This window comes from Hemisphaericaspora subhashii (genome assembly GCF_019202705.1).
Source record: "Hemisphaericaspora subhashii strain CBS 10753 chromosome Unknown scaffold5, whole genome shotgun sequence".
NCBI lineage: Eukaryota > Fungi > Ascomycota > Pichiomycetes > Serinales > Debaryomycetaceae > Hemisphaericaspora > Hemisphaericaspora subhashii.
Genome location: NW_026057210.1, coordinates 80740 through 94743, shown reverse-complemented (window position 1 = coordinate 94743; position 14004 = coordinate 80740). Strand labels below are relative to the sequence as shown.

The following is a 14004-nucleotide window of genomic DNA, read 5'->3' as shown; positions in this document are numbered from 1 at the left end:
TTAAAAATATAATTTTCTTTTCGGATCGGGGTAGAGATTAAAATATCAGTTGTGGCTTGAAGCATTAATCTCTCAAGTATGTAGCCACATTTGCTACTACTGGTAGAAAATCAACTAGGAATATAGAATCACCACCAGACAGGTTTCCAGGCTATTGGCAGTCGCCGTACTAGCAAAAAATAGCCTCGCTATTTCAAATGTGATTAATATATCCAGTGGAAGTGACTGTTTACTTTTGAGGGTTTTTCCGGACATGTTTTGTGATACGTCCGGTACTAACATTTCTCGCGGGAGATTAAAAAACGGGTTACACTTTATATCCGAGCGATTTTGTTGAAGTACGGATGTTTTACGCAAATAAGAAGATCTGTTTCAGTAATCCCGATATGTAGGGTGTATAATTAGAAAATATTCGGGTTCGGGAAGTCGGGTAAAACCAATTTGTTTTTTCCATTTCAAATATTTTTTTTTATATTTTTATACAGATGCTGCAAATTAAAAAATAAATCTTACTAAACATTTTTGAATAAAAAATAATTTAGTATACCTACATTAATAATAAAAGAGTAATAATCATCAGACATGAAATTGAAGTGTGCCTAGATTATCAAAGCCCTTAAGAAAGTTTATGAATTTGGGTAATAGAAAACAATTAGGAATGACTGACCCAATTTTGTTCTGTCTTTGTTTCTATGAATTTATTGGGATTATATTTTTTAAATTGTACATACATACATTAATTATTTTTTATGATATTGACATTTCTATTTCTAATAATAATACCCTTTACTAGAACGGTCACTCACTTCAAAAAAAAAAAAATATAAATACAATCAAACATTCCCCCCTCCACCTCCTCCATTCAGATTTGGTAACTTCCCTCTCTCTTTATTATTCTTATTATCCTTAATTAACTCTGTATTTGTTTCAACCGCAATTAGCTATTACAACTACAACTAGGCTGCAACAAGTACTACTGCTACTACGATTAGTAATACAACCACGACACCTAAGATTCAACAATACTCCCCCCAACTAACAATATTTGAACGACTAGTCAAAAACTCACTCGTTCAAGATCATTTCAACCGTGTACAGGGTCCCCCCTCAAGCTTTAAATAGGAAACTATACATTAATTTAAGGTTTTATTAATACCGTTTTAAACCGACCCGAAAGCTTTTTTTTCAGTCAGGCCCGAGCTAATCTCCGAGTCCGAATCCAACCTACCACATACAGCCCATAAGACTCATCTTTGATTAGAAATATAGAAATTTATCATTGAAATTTGATAAATAACCACCAAACGACAATCCACAGATAATACTATAGAATACTAAAAAAATGCAATCAGAAGATCATAATTCAACATCTCATAACCACATAAAAAAGAAGAGAGTTGGTAAAGCTTGTGATTCATGTCGAATCAAAAAGACAAAATGTGATGGTAAGAAACCATGTAATAGATGTATACTAGACAATAAGATTTGCGTATTTACCGAAAAGAAAAAACAACGAGAAAAGAATCATCCAAATGGATATATTGAATTATTAGAAACTAGATTAGATATCTTAACTAAACTGTTTAACAAATTAATTGAATTATCACAACCTCATTTAAGTTTTATTGATGAAATAATTGAAGAAAATAGACAATTGAAATTGATGAAGAAACAACAGCAACAGCGAGATATCGATGATGATTCTTCAGACGACATTTCAGAAGGAGATGAAGAACATGAAGGAGGTGAAGGTGATGACGCGGATGTTGTTCCTATTAATAGAGTCATTTCATATTTGATCAATCAACAAGGATTATTAAATAATGTTCCTGTTGAATGGGAACAAGGAACAATGATTGCCGCAAATTTTGATCCCAAGAAAAATTTAAATGAAGCTGCAAATTTATTTGCTAACCATAGACAACAAATTAGCCCAGCATCACCAGTTTTATCTCCACAATCACAGCCATCCAGTTCTTCAAGATCGAAGAAGTCTAGTATTAAAGTAAAACAAGAACACTCGTCTCCCATATTTGCTGCTGCTGAAAACTTAAATCTTGGCTTATCAACTGCTATTACTAATAAAAGAAGCACCAACGAATTATTAATGTCAGATTTTGACAGTGATCTCGACAATCCTCTTACACATAATCAACTAGGAGAATCACTATCACCTCCAGATCATTATAATCGTCAACCAGCAACTACATTATTCGTCTACGATGCTCCAATATTAAGCAAAACTTCTTCAATAACATCATTGACTAACAAATATGAAAATCATACACTATTATCACCCCAATTATCAGCCACTTCACCTACACCAACCCCTACTTTGGCTACTGGGGAGGTTTTGTCTACAATAAGAAGATCTTCATCTTCATTATCACACAAAAAACTGAAGAATAGTGGACATGTTTCCAAACCAAACCATATACATTCTCATAATCACAATCATGGTAATATGAATACGGTCAAGAGAGAAAGTGCTGATTCCTCAACATCATCTTCTGGATCAATAATACCTTCTCCAATGACAATGAACCAGCAAAGTCTTTTCAATCAAGATATTAGAGGCGCAGATTTAGAAATATTTAATAACGTTTTTGACAACCACAACAATAATAATAACAAAATAATGACTAATATATTCCCTTCTGATCCATTAATGCAACATCAACAACAACAACAGCCACTCCAAGCAGGTAGTCCTGTTGAGTTTCCATTTGGGCAACCCTTTCAATCACTTGATGTGTTGACTGCCACTGATGGGTTGGATAGTTTTATGAATGGGGGTAACAATCCATTTATGGGGAAATACTAATTTTTTTCAATTAATATAGTGTATATATTTATGCTTGCCTTTTCTTTTAATGTTTTATCTAGATAGTTTAATAGTATTTTCATGGTTTATGTACAATGTAACGTTTTTATTCGTAATTCTAATCCAATGCTACAGAATAATAGCCGACACTGATAAAGATTGGCTGTTGGGGACATATATCTCCTCTTGATGATCGTGATAAGTCATTCTTTCTGTATCTAATTCCATAATTTTTAAGGTTTTATTACTGTCAAAAAATAACATATTTCCTGACATGCATATAAAATAAATTTGCCTTGCATGAAAAATAACCCAGCCCGCATATTTCCATCATCAGATATGGTCAGGGTAATAATTGAGAGAAACTACTTGGCAACAGCTGCTTACATCATCGAGGGAACATTTCTACGTATAGCCACTAAAGCTAATGCTTACCAATTACTTTTCGGTGTCGGTGTTTTGGTTACCCCATATAATGCACCGGTTCTGAGAACAATGGCAATTGTTCACGGCTATTGCCAATCCGTTAACAATTAATTTTCCCAAACAAGTTAAACGTACAAAACGATGTTTATTTACACTTTTTTAGAGAACAGTTTCTCTAAAGAGGATATTGTCTAATGTCGGCATAAATGCAAGAGGGATTCCGTAATATCGACTTAGAGACAATTGTTCATGTTGCTGACTTTTTCGAAAAAAGTCATCCTAAAGGAATATTTAAAGACAATTTCGCAGCTGTATATGTCTATCTCATGACCACTGATCTTCCCATCTGAAGCATCGACTTTGAAACTAGTCTCTTGTATAACGGCGGACTACAAAGCGTGATCAAGCTTGGTTCCTACGTGTAAACAAAAACAATGCGGAAATGGGAGATCGGCACGAATATTATTTTTTAAAGCCGATCTCGATTCTGCACAAATAATAAAAATGTATTTCGCCTAGTCATCAGATATTTTCTCTTCCGGTAATTCATCTGCAATTTGATTGAGTAACCACGGAGACCTCTAACCTGAAGACAAAAAGACCAGATGCAGTCATTAGATGAGCCCAGAGAAGTACATATAAAACATCAGGTTTTATTTTCTTACCTAATAGATTTCGGGGAAGATTTAACAAAGAAAAAAAAGAAATAGTCGCGTCAAAGGAACGGCTGTTCGAGGAGTCATCCGTATCCATATAAACATATCATCTTATCACCCTATGAGAGTTATTTTTTACAAAATATTCACTAATTCATTTGCATCTTGCATGTTATCTTAACTATAAATAAGGACTTAAGCTCCCGAATTAGCGTTTTTAGGTATGAAGCCATTGAACAAAAGAGTACGGATATTGGTTTCTACGTATACCTTAGATCTATATCTACAATGCTGAACAACATCCAGACATCTTCATGGTTTCTAGCAAGTAAAACAGCTGTACACCTAAAAGATGGAAAAGCATAATCTCGGAAAAGTCATTCAGAATGCCGGATCTCGGAAAAATTCCATCCCTGCAAAAAAATAAATGATCTATGCGTGACGTAATAATTAGGCTACGAAAAAAGGGTCATCTATAAACTAAAACGTATCTGCAATTTCATAACGAATCTTCGAGGGAATGACTTTAACTTTTCACATGGCTTTTAAAAAACATATCGAGGGTTTCTTTTGCTCTAATTTTTGATGCTGATCCTGAAAAACAGAGGTGTTTTTCTAGGTGCTTGGCAAGAACCTACTTCTATAGCCGTGGAATGTCATTATTTTTATGTTTCTATTTGCCTCGAGTTCATTCGTTTTATTCAGTTTCAGAAAAATAAGAAAACAGTAATATCTTTTATCTATCTCCGAGAAAGAACTTTAGATGACAATTAATATTCTAGAACATGCTGTATTATTATTCTACTGCATATGCGAAGAATTCATGGAGCATCTGTGCATTCCCAATCTGTCGGTTCATACGCATTCGGTTGATCAATTCTAGCTATTTCTTCTTTGGTTAATTCAAAATCATCAATTGAAAGATTTTCCTTTAATCTTGACTCAGTCTTGGTCTTGGGCAAAGGGATATAACCCTTGGTCAATGACCATTTAATCAATATCTGCGCCAATGACTTGTGATACTTTTCTTGAATATCTTTGAATTGATTCAGATCTAATTTATATCCATGAGTCAAGGGAGCAAATGCTTGAACTTGAATTCCTTTGTCCAAACACCAACTTGCCAATTCTTGTCTCATACACCAAGGACTCACTTCAATCTGATTGACACAAGGAACGCATTTCAATCCTGGCCAATTCAACAATTCTTCAATATGATGGATACCATAGTTAGAAACTCCGATATTCTTGATCAATCCTTTATCTTTATATTCTTGCATAACTTGATAACTTTCTAATCTCCGAGTTTTTCCCGGTAGAGGGGAATGAATCAATAATAAATCGATATATTCTAAATCTCCAACTTGTTGAAGCATAACTTCAATTGCACTTTTCGTTTGTGTCTTGCCTAATTGACTATTCCATAATTTAGTGGTATAGAAGAACTCACTTCTTGGAATTGTTGGATTTTCACGTAGATATTTGGAAATTCCATTTATAACTTCTTGTTCGTTACCATATAATACTGCAGTATCGAAATGTCTATATCCTACTTGACATGCTTTATAAACAATTTCAGTTGTTCTTGAGTTTGGGATATCATAACATCCAAGACCAATTGATGGAATAGTGTTGCCTGAATTGAGTTTGATTAATCGATAGGACATGTTAGCAGGGTTTGTTGAGATAAAGAGCGTGTGCTCGTATGGAGCAATTTTGTTTGCGACTATAAACCCCTTGTTTTTTTCCACTCTAGCAACCGTGAAAATTTTCTGTTAATTTTCAAAGCTCTGTAGAATCCCACATCTTTGTAGTTTAGCCAGCACATCAACTGATACGTTTCCAACAAATCAATTGAATATAGAGCCAACAAATATAGAAGTAATGTATAATTTAGATCCACCCGGACAATTGGCTTGTGTATATACGGGAGGTTGTCCGATGAATCAATCAATTAATACCCCACAAAACTAATTAGAACACAATTCCGAAGGTGTAAAGAAATCAAAATAAAATATCATATGAGGTTGTATTGCAACCCCGGTTGTTACAGGAATGTCTTTTCTTTGTATAGGTAAAACCACCCAGACATAATCCCCCGAGAGTTGTGTGCTGGAACAGCGGAACATAACCAGCGAAAAAAATCTGTTTCATACAATTTCCAACGTAACCTGTAAAAATAAATTCCTTACATAGAAACACCGGGAAACACCTGATGGTTCCAGAATGCATAATGGCTAATTTAATAACGGTAACGGGTGTGTAAAACCGGATTTTAGTCTTTTTTTCCACCAGTTGAGGAGTCGTGGTGTGATTTAAATTTGACACTGTTTAGAGACGTTTGTTTCATTCATGTTGCACCTACCCATTACTACTACCACATTATTGTTCCGTGTCATTTTATACTTCTTGCAATTAATTGCCATCGGATGAGTAATAATTCTTACTTATTAAACAGATTTCTGATAGTAAAGAATTTTTTTTCGGTCTCGGAGTTCTGTTCTGCGGTAATCATTTTTTTACAGGTTAGAGACACAAAATCCCCTTTTTTATTGATTTAGCTTATAGGGAATATCATTATACGAATAGTATTATCCGTCATTATGCAATCAATTTGTTAGCACCGGATTAACTGGTTATATTTCGAGCAACTATACCATCAAAGAAATCAAGTAAATAATGTCTTAGAACTCAATGGCTGCAATTTCTTTGTGCATTGACCAGACAAGTGCTAAACTCTGACGAAACCCCCCTTTTTGCTACTAGCCATGCCCACGGGACCAATAATCCCAAGCGCACCAGCTAATGGTACACATTTCCCAGAGAAAACACAAACAACTAATGTTTTAAAGTCAGCTGGTACCATTTACACACACACAGCTTTTGAAACGGTTTCATTACAGTTTTTAAATTTGAGGTGTGTGGTTAAAAAATGGAATGATATGGAAGAAAAAAGAATAGAGTTGTATGTATTTTTCATCTAAACTGTAAAATGGGTATCTTCGCCCCGGTGGCTATTCTCCCAATTTTTTTTATTACGTTGCTTGAATTGAAAAAATAATTTTTCAATATTTTTACAGATTACAAATTTAATCCAACTCTCCCCTTGTTTCCCTTGCAAATAGAAAGCTTTATAAATTCACGGTGAAATTCCCTAATTTTTCAGAATTGATAATTTTTCTTTTTTACTTTTCTTCTTTTCTCTTTCTTCTTCTTGTTTCATCAGAATTCAATTGAGAATCTACATCAACAAATAATTAAATAAATAAATCACAATGGCTATCAGTATTGGTATTAACGGTTTCGGTCGTATTGGTCGTTTAGTTTTAAGAGTCGCTTTATCTAGAGAAGATATTAACGTTGTTGCTATCAACGATCCATTTATTGCTCCAGATTATGCTGCTTATATGTTCAAGTATGATTCTACCCACGGTAAATACAAGGGTGAAGTTACTTCTCAAGGTGACAACTTGATCATTGACGGTAAGACCATCAAGGTTTTCCAACAAAGAGACCCAGCAGATATCCCATGGGGTGCCAACAAGGTTGATTACGTTATTGAATCCACCGGTGTCTTCACCAAGATTGACGGTGCTGACAAGCACATCAAGGCTGGTGCCAAGAAGGTTATCATTACCGCTCCATCTGCTGACGCTCCAATGTTTGTTGTTGGTGTTAACGAAGACAAGTACACTTCTGACTTGAACATCATTTCCAATGCTTCTTGTACCACTAACTGTTTAGCTCCATTAGCTAAGATTGTTAACGACAAGTTCGGTATTGAAGAAGGTTTAATGACCACTGTCCACTCTATCACTGCTACTCAAAAGACTGTTGATGGTCCATCCCACAAGGACTGGAGAGGTGGTAGAACTGCTTCTGGTAACATTATCCCATCTTCCACTGGTGCTGCTAAGGCCGTCGGTAAGGTTATCCCAGAATTAAACGGTAAGTTAACCGGTATGTCTTTAAGAGTTCCAACTGTTGATGTTTCCGTTGTTGATTTAACTGTCAGATTAAAGACCCCAGCTACCTACGAAGAAATTTGTGCTGCTGTCAAGGCTGCTTCTGAAGGTGAATTAAAGGGTGTTATGGGTTACACTGAAGATGCCGTTGTCTCTACTGACTTCTTAGGTTCTTCTTACTCTTCCATCTTTGATGCTAAGGCTGGTATCTTATTATCCCCAACCTTTGTTAAGTTGATCTCTTGGTACGATAACGAATACGGTTACTCCACCAGAGTTGTTGACTTATTACAACACGTTGCTAACCAAGCTTAACTAGCTCATCTTTAAATAATATTAGTTTTTAGTATTTTAAATATGATTTATAGTTACAAATGAGATAAATAAAAAGACATAATGATTTTAGACTGAATTTGTTTTGTACAATGTAGAAATTTGATCAGGAGTGGCATGACGAATACATGTTGCACCGACTCAATTGATTCTTCTTTTTAAACGTATTGTATCACGAGAGGTACTTTAAAGTCTACATCACAAGCTCATACTCTTTCGGACTTCACTTGTATCACAATTGCAGAATCAAAATATCTACCAGTCCGAGGATACAACTCGGACCTTTTTTTTTCATTTTTCATTTTTCATTTTTAGCGCGCCGTTCACCCCGGAGAGATATAGTACTCTGTACATACAATGTCCCGGGGATTAATACCCCATATTCTTTTTTGAGAAGTACATGTACACAAACAATCCAACGCCTGGTCGTTGTGGAAACTGTCAGGTTTATTGTACTTAAACCTAACCTGTAAAAAATGCCATCCGGGGTATTGGATCGATTTTGCTAACGATCGACGTCATGGTGAGGACTGAATGACTAGATATATTACTAAGCAAACGTTTGAGATTTAAATTAATTAAATTATATAGAGAAGTATTTGACTGCAAAATTTGGTTTAGTTATTTTGCCACCTGGATTGAAACTGTGGAATAAAACTAGTCATTCACTTACTAATGCAAGATAACTTGGAAGAACCGGATTTCGGTTTGGTGGTTTTATCCTGCATGTAACAGAAAACGCGCGGCTGGATTGAAATTTCCATAAATGGATTCACACACCATAAATCATCAACAAATATTTTCCACACCACATCAACAACGACAAGCACAGCAAGCAAGTATGGATGACGACAGAAATATAACTACATTACTACTTACTCAGACATTTAGAATCGGTAGATGTACCTCCTTATTATCACCAACTTCTCCAACCATATCTTCCGAAAAATTAGAATATAAAATTCGTATACCATTGAGTAAACATCTTTATGAACAATATAGAAGTCAATTAAAAGTAAACGACAAAGATTCAGTTGAATATGAATCATATAAAGATATTCTTCGGGTATTGAAGATAGCATATGGGAATGTAGATAAGGATCAATATCGAATTCAATATATTCAATTTCATTGTACAGGATTGTTACCTAATCAAATGTTTGTATTTATTAAAGATATAACTGACCCTGATGATAATTTTACATTAGTTTTGAATAAAATATCACCAAAAGTGAAGCTTAATCGATTTATAGTTGAGTTATTGGAAGATTTAAATCATGATCCATTAATCATTAAACCATTCAACTTACCTAATGATTTTATTCCAAATTTAATAAATCAATTACTGACAAAATTAGAGGATATACATGGATCCATGGAATTAGTGTATACTACAGAAGATAAAACTAAATTATTAAGGAATATGATTGTTGAAATACGAAAGAGTGATTTAGAATCATTATACACTGAACAATTATATGAAGATATTTGTAATTTCTTGTATACAAATACCAAGATTCGATTTAATCGATTGGTGATTGAAAGATTGAATTCAAGTTTAATGAATCTTTCAAATGATGGGAAAATTAAATTTAATGATGAATTAGATGATATTCTTTGGTATTTATTTGAAGCCAGTAAACAATCCAAAGAAAATAATGAGTAAATAGAATTTGTAAAGAGATTAAGTCGAAGGTTTATAATTATAGAGAGAATATACATAATTACAATATATATCTTACTAACTATCTGATTTTTACCTTTTGAAAAGAGAGAGCCAAGTCAATTTAGAACTGTGGTTTCAGGCTTTACGCGATTCTTTCTTGTAAAATCATTAGAGATTCTCTTGGCTGTTACTGCTGTTGCAATAAAACGAATAATTAACAGAGCTACCAATTATCTTCTAACTAAATATGTACACCAGCGCTACCATTCCATTTAAAACAAATTTAGAAACACCAGCACACTCTTAACAAAGAAAAAAAAAAGATTTTCCAGTTGTTACGTGTCAAACAACAAGAGAAGGAATTTTCAAGGGGGGAGAAAGAAAACACTTGTTTTATTAGAAAAAGGAAAACAATAATCCCCCAATTGTCAATTCATCCTTAATTGTTTTTCAGCCGCTGCTACTATAAAGACATATATTTCATACAACTTGTCAATTAGTATCTGGTAGTCCCAAGAAAACACAAATAAATCAATTGGTTTTAATAGCACATTTCACCAAATTTCAATTTTTGCAACACGTACATTCAATTGAATCATATCATCACACCCATCGATCCATTGACCACCCCACATTAATTCTCGGTATTTCTTGTTGTTATTATTAATATATTAGCTATGTCATCTACCTCAATTCAACCTCAAGAAGAACCAGGAACTGTTCGTCAGAGGAATGGTCCAAATGACAAATTATCACTTGCCCAAAAGTATAATGTTGATGATGATACAACCCCAGAAGATTCAAAGAGAACCAAATATGATGAAACTAAAGATTTTGTTGAATCTTTAAAGACACTTGAATCCATATTAGCTCCAATTGTATTTACATTATTATCATTTTTTGTTAGATTTTATCGTATTTCAATCAATAATCATGTTGTTTGGGATGAAGCTCATTTTGGTAAATTTGGTTCTTATTATTTAAGACATGAATTTTATCATGATGTTCATCCTCCATTAGGAAAAATGTTAGTTGGTCTTTCTGGTTATTTAGCTGGATATAATGGTTCTTGGGATTTCCCATCCGGTGAAGAATATCCTGCTTATATTGATTATACTAAAATGAGATTATTTAATGCTACATTTTCTGCTCTTTGTGTTCCATTTGCTTATTTTACTTGTAAAGAAATTGGATTTTCCATTTGGACCACTTGGTTATTTACTTTAATGGTTTGTTGTGAATCTACTTATGTTACATTAGGGAAATTTATTTTATTAGATTCAATGTTATTATTTTTCACAGTTACAACTGTCTTTTGTTTTGCAAGATTTAATAATTTTAATAACAAAAAACAAGAATTTTCAAGAAAATGGTGGAAATGGTTATTATTAACTGGATTTTCCATTGGATGTACTTGTTCTGTTAAAATGGTTGGTTTATTCGTTACCACTTTAGTTGGTATTTATACAATTGTTGATCTTTGGAATAAATTAGGTGATAGATCAATCTCATGGAAGAGATATTCTGGTCATTGGATGGCTAGAATTATTGGTTTAATCATTGTTCCAATTTCCATCTTTTTAATCTCATTTAAGATTCATTTTGATTTATTATATAAGTCAGGTACAGGTGATGCTAACATGTCTTCTCTTTTCCAAGCCAATTTAGTTGGATCTGATGTAGGTGGAGGTCCAAGAGAAGTTGCAATTGTTCATTCTAAAGTCACTATCAAAAATCAAGGTTTAACTGGTGGATTATTACATTCTCATGTTCAAACTTATCCAATTGGTTCAAAGCAACAACAAATTACTACTTATGGACATAAAGATTCCAATAATAATTGGATTTTCCAAAGACCTAGAGGAGAACCACATTATGATTCTTCTAATAATAATACTGATATTGAATATGTTTTCGATGGTATGACTGTTAGATTAATGCATGTAATGACTGGTAGAAACTTACATTCTCATGATGTACCTGCTCCTGAAACAAAATCAGAATTTGAAGTTTCATGTTATGGTAATTTGACTATTGGTGATAGGAAAGATAATTGGATTATTGAAATTATGGAACAACAAAGTGATGAAGATAAAATGAGATTACATCCTTTAACTTCATCTTTCAGATTAAAGAATGAAATTATGGGATGTTATTTAGGTGTTACAGGTACTTCATTACCACAATGGGGGTTCAGACAAGGTGAAGTTGTTTGTTATAAGAATCCATTCAAAAAAGATAAGAGAACTTGGTGGAATCTTGAAAATAATCGTAATGACATCTTACCTCCACCACCAGCTGATTTCAAATTACCTAAAACCAGATTCTTACGTGATTTTATTCAATTGAATTTAGCTATGATGGCAACTAATAATGCTTTAGTTCCAGATTATGACAAACAAGATGATTTAGCATCTTCTGCCTGGCAATGGCCGACTTTAAATGTCGGTATTAGAATGTGTGGTTGGGGTAAAGAAAGAGCTAAATATTTCATGATTGGTTCTCCAGCTACTACTTGGCCATCAACAGTTGGTGTTGTCTTGTTCGCATTTATCGTTCTTTATTATTTGATTAGATGGCAAAGACAATATGTTGATTTTTCTGATCCTCATAAATTGAAAGTATTCCTTATGGGAGGTATTTATCCAATGTTTGGTTGGGGATTACATTTTATGCCATTTTTGATTATGGGTAGAGTTACATATGTTCATCATTATGTTCCTGCATTATATTTTGCCATGATTGTTTTCTGTTATGAAGTTGAAAGTTTTACAAGAAAGTTAAATAGTTCTGATGCAAGTACTGCAAAGAAATTGGCATATGCTGCCATTTTTATTGGATTGTATGTATTTGTTGGTGGTACTTTCTGGTATTTCAGATATTTCTCTTGGGGAATGGAAGGTCCAAAAGAAGATTGGAAACATTTACAACTTTTAAGATCTTGGAGAGTTTCAGATGATGATTATCATTAGAGAGTCATCCTTAGAGGACTTAGAGTTTGTTCTTTTTTTTTTTGAAAGAAGGAGAGAGATTTTGATGATTCAAAACCATCCTATCCTTGTCGTTTGATTTTTCATTTGTTTATAATATTTTTTCTGTATATGTCTTAGTTAGAGACTGTAATAAAGTTAACAATAGTTTTCAACTAAAGTTCTTGGTTTATATTGTGCAAGTTTTTGCAACCTTCTTTTCTGGTGGAATTAATTTTCATTTCAATTGCCGGAAAAAAAACCTGCGAACGAACAAATCAAAAAGATTTATTAATCAGCAACCCTGTTCTTCTGTTGAGCTTCTTCCTTATAGAAAATAGACAAGTACATAATGATATCCAAAGTATGCAGATATAACACAAGGATAATACCCAGAACAATCTTCCCTAAACGCCCTCACCAAATCTCAGCATTCCTCGTATCATCTCATAAGATATTATCCCTCAGATATAACTCATCCACTACTTCCACTAGTAAAACCCTAAAATCCGCATCATTTGCCGTTCCTAAAGACCCACCTCCACCAAAGCAAGAACCAAACGTTCCGCAACAAGATATAGACGATTTCAGAGCCACGAAGCTAATCCAAGGAATGACAGATCTTCATCTCGCTATAACCAGCCGTGCCAGTGACAAGCTCAACTCCATTGCTGCAGAAGAACCAAACCCTCAAGATTGTGCTTTGATGGTCAGTATCCAAAGTGGAGGGTGTCATGGGTTTCAATATGATTTACATTTGTCGTCGCTTTCCAAAGAATTGGCCGAGAATGAAGATTTACTAGTATTTGAACGGGAAAGTGGTGGAAAAATTATGATTGATGAATCTAGTTTGGAAATTTTACAGGATTCAAAATTGGATTATACTAAGGAATTAATTGGAAGTCAATTTAAGATTGTGGATAGTCCATATACTAGTAGTTCTTGTGGATGTGGTTCTTCATTTGAATTTGATTTTGACAAATTAGCGAAAAAGAAATCAGAAGAGGCAACCACTTGATAGAGAGCTTGTATGTAAGTTTTGTATATAAACTGTGTATATGTAATATAATTAGTAATACGACGGGAAAAGGGACTATAAACGAAATTAAAACAAACCTACATTTTTTAATTGAAAACAATCACTTTCAAAAAGACTCAGAATTTA

The 14004-nt window shown here is 33.7% G+C and overlaps 6 protein-coding genes across 6 annotated transcripts; 5 read left to right on the top strand and 1 right to left on the bottom strand. All coding sequences in view use genetic code 12, as the record gives it.

The window, feature by feature from the left end:
- Positions 1–1342: 1342 nt before the first annotated feature.
- FCR1 (Fcr1p) lies at positions 1343–2824 on the top strand (the record flags this gene model as incomplete). Its single annotated transcript, XM_049410440.1, has 1 exon — positions 1343–2824. The coding sequence occupies one exon, from the start codon at positions 1343–1345 to the stop codon at positions 2822–2824; it is 1482 nt and encodes a 493-aa protein (XP_049265946.1).
- Positions 2825–4727: 1903 nt separating this feature from the next.
- J8A68_000733 (aldo-keto reductase superfamily protein) lies at positions 4728–5573 on the bottom strand (the record flags this gene model as incomplete). The annotated part of the gene is made up of 1 exon (XM_049410439.1): positions 4728–5573. The coding sequence occupies one exon, from the start codon at positions 5571–5573 to the stop codon at positions 4728–4730; it is 846 nt and encodes a 281-aa protein (XP_049265945.1).
- A 1608-nt stretch (positions 5574–7181) lies between these two features.
- On the top strand, positions 7182–8186 carry TDH3 (glyceraldehyde-3-phosphate dehydrogenase (phosphorylating); the record flags this gene model as incomplete). The annotated part of the gene is made up of 1 exon (XM_049410438.1): positions 7182–8186. One exon carries the CDS (start codon positions 7182–7184, stop codon positions 8184–8186), a length of 1005 nt encoding a protein of 334 aa, XP_049265944.1.
- A 784-nt stretch (positions 8187–8970) lies between these two features.
- J8A68_000731 (uncharacterized protein) lies at positions 8971–9870 on the top strand (the record flags this gene model as incomplete). The annotated part of the gene is made up of 1 exon (XM_049410437.1): positions 8971–9870. The coding sequence occupies one exon, from the start codon at positions 8971–8973 to the stop codon at positions 9868–9870; it is 900 nt and encodes a 299-aa protein (XP_049265943.1).
- A 677-nt stretch (positions 9871–10547) lies between these two features.
- PMT2 (dolichyl-phosphate-mannose-protein mannosyltransferase) lies at positions 10548–12842 on the top strand (the record flags this gene model as incomplete). Its single annotated transcript, XM_049410436.1, has 1 exon — positions 10548–12842. One exon carries the CDS (start codon positions 10548–10550, stop codon positions 12840–12842), a length of 2295 nt encoding a protein of 764 aa, XP_049265942.1.
- Positions 12843–13191: 349 nt separating this feature from the next.
- ISA2 (Isa2p) lies at positions 13192–13857 on the top strand (the record flags this gene model as incomplete). Its single annotated transcript, XM_049410435.1, has 1 exon — positions 13192–13857. The coding sequence occupies one exon, from the start codon at positions 13192–13194 to the stop codon at positions 13855–13857; it is 666 nt and encodes a 221-aa protein (XP_049265941.1).
- Positions 13858–14004: the final 147 nt, after the last annotated feature.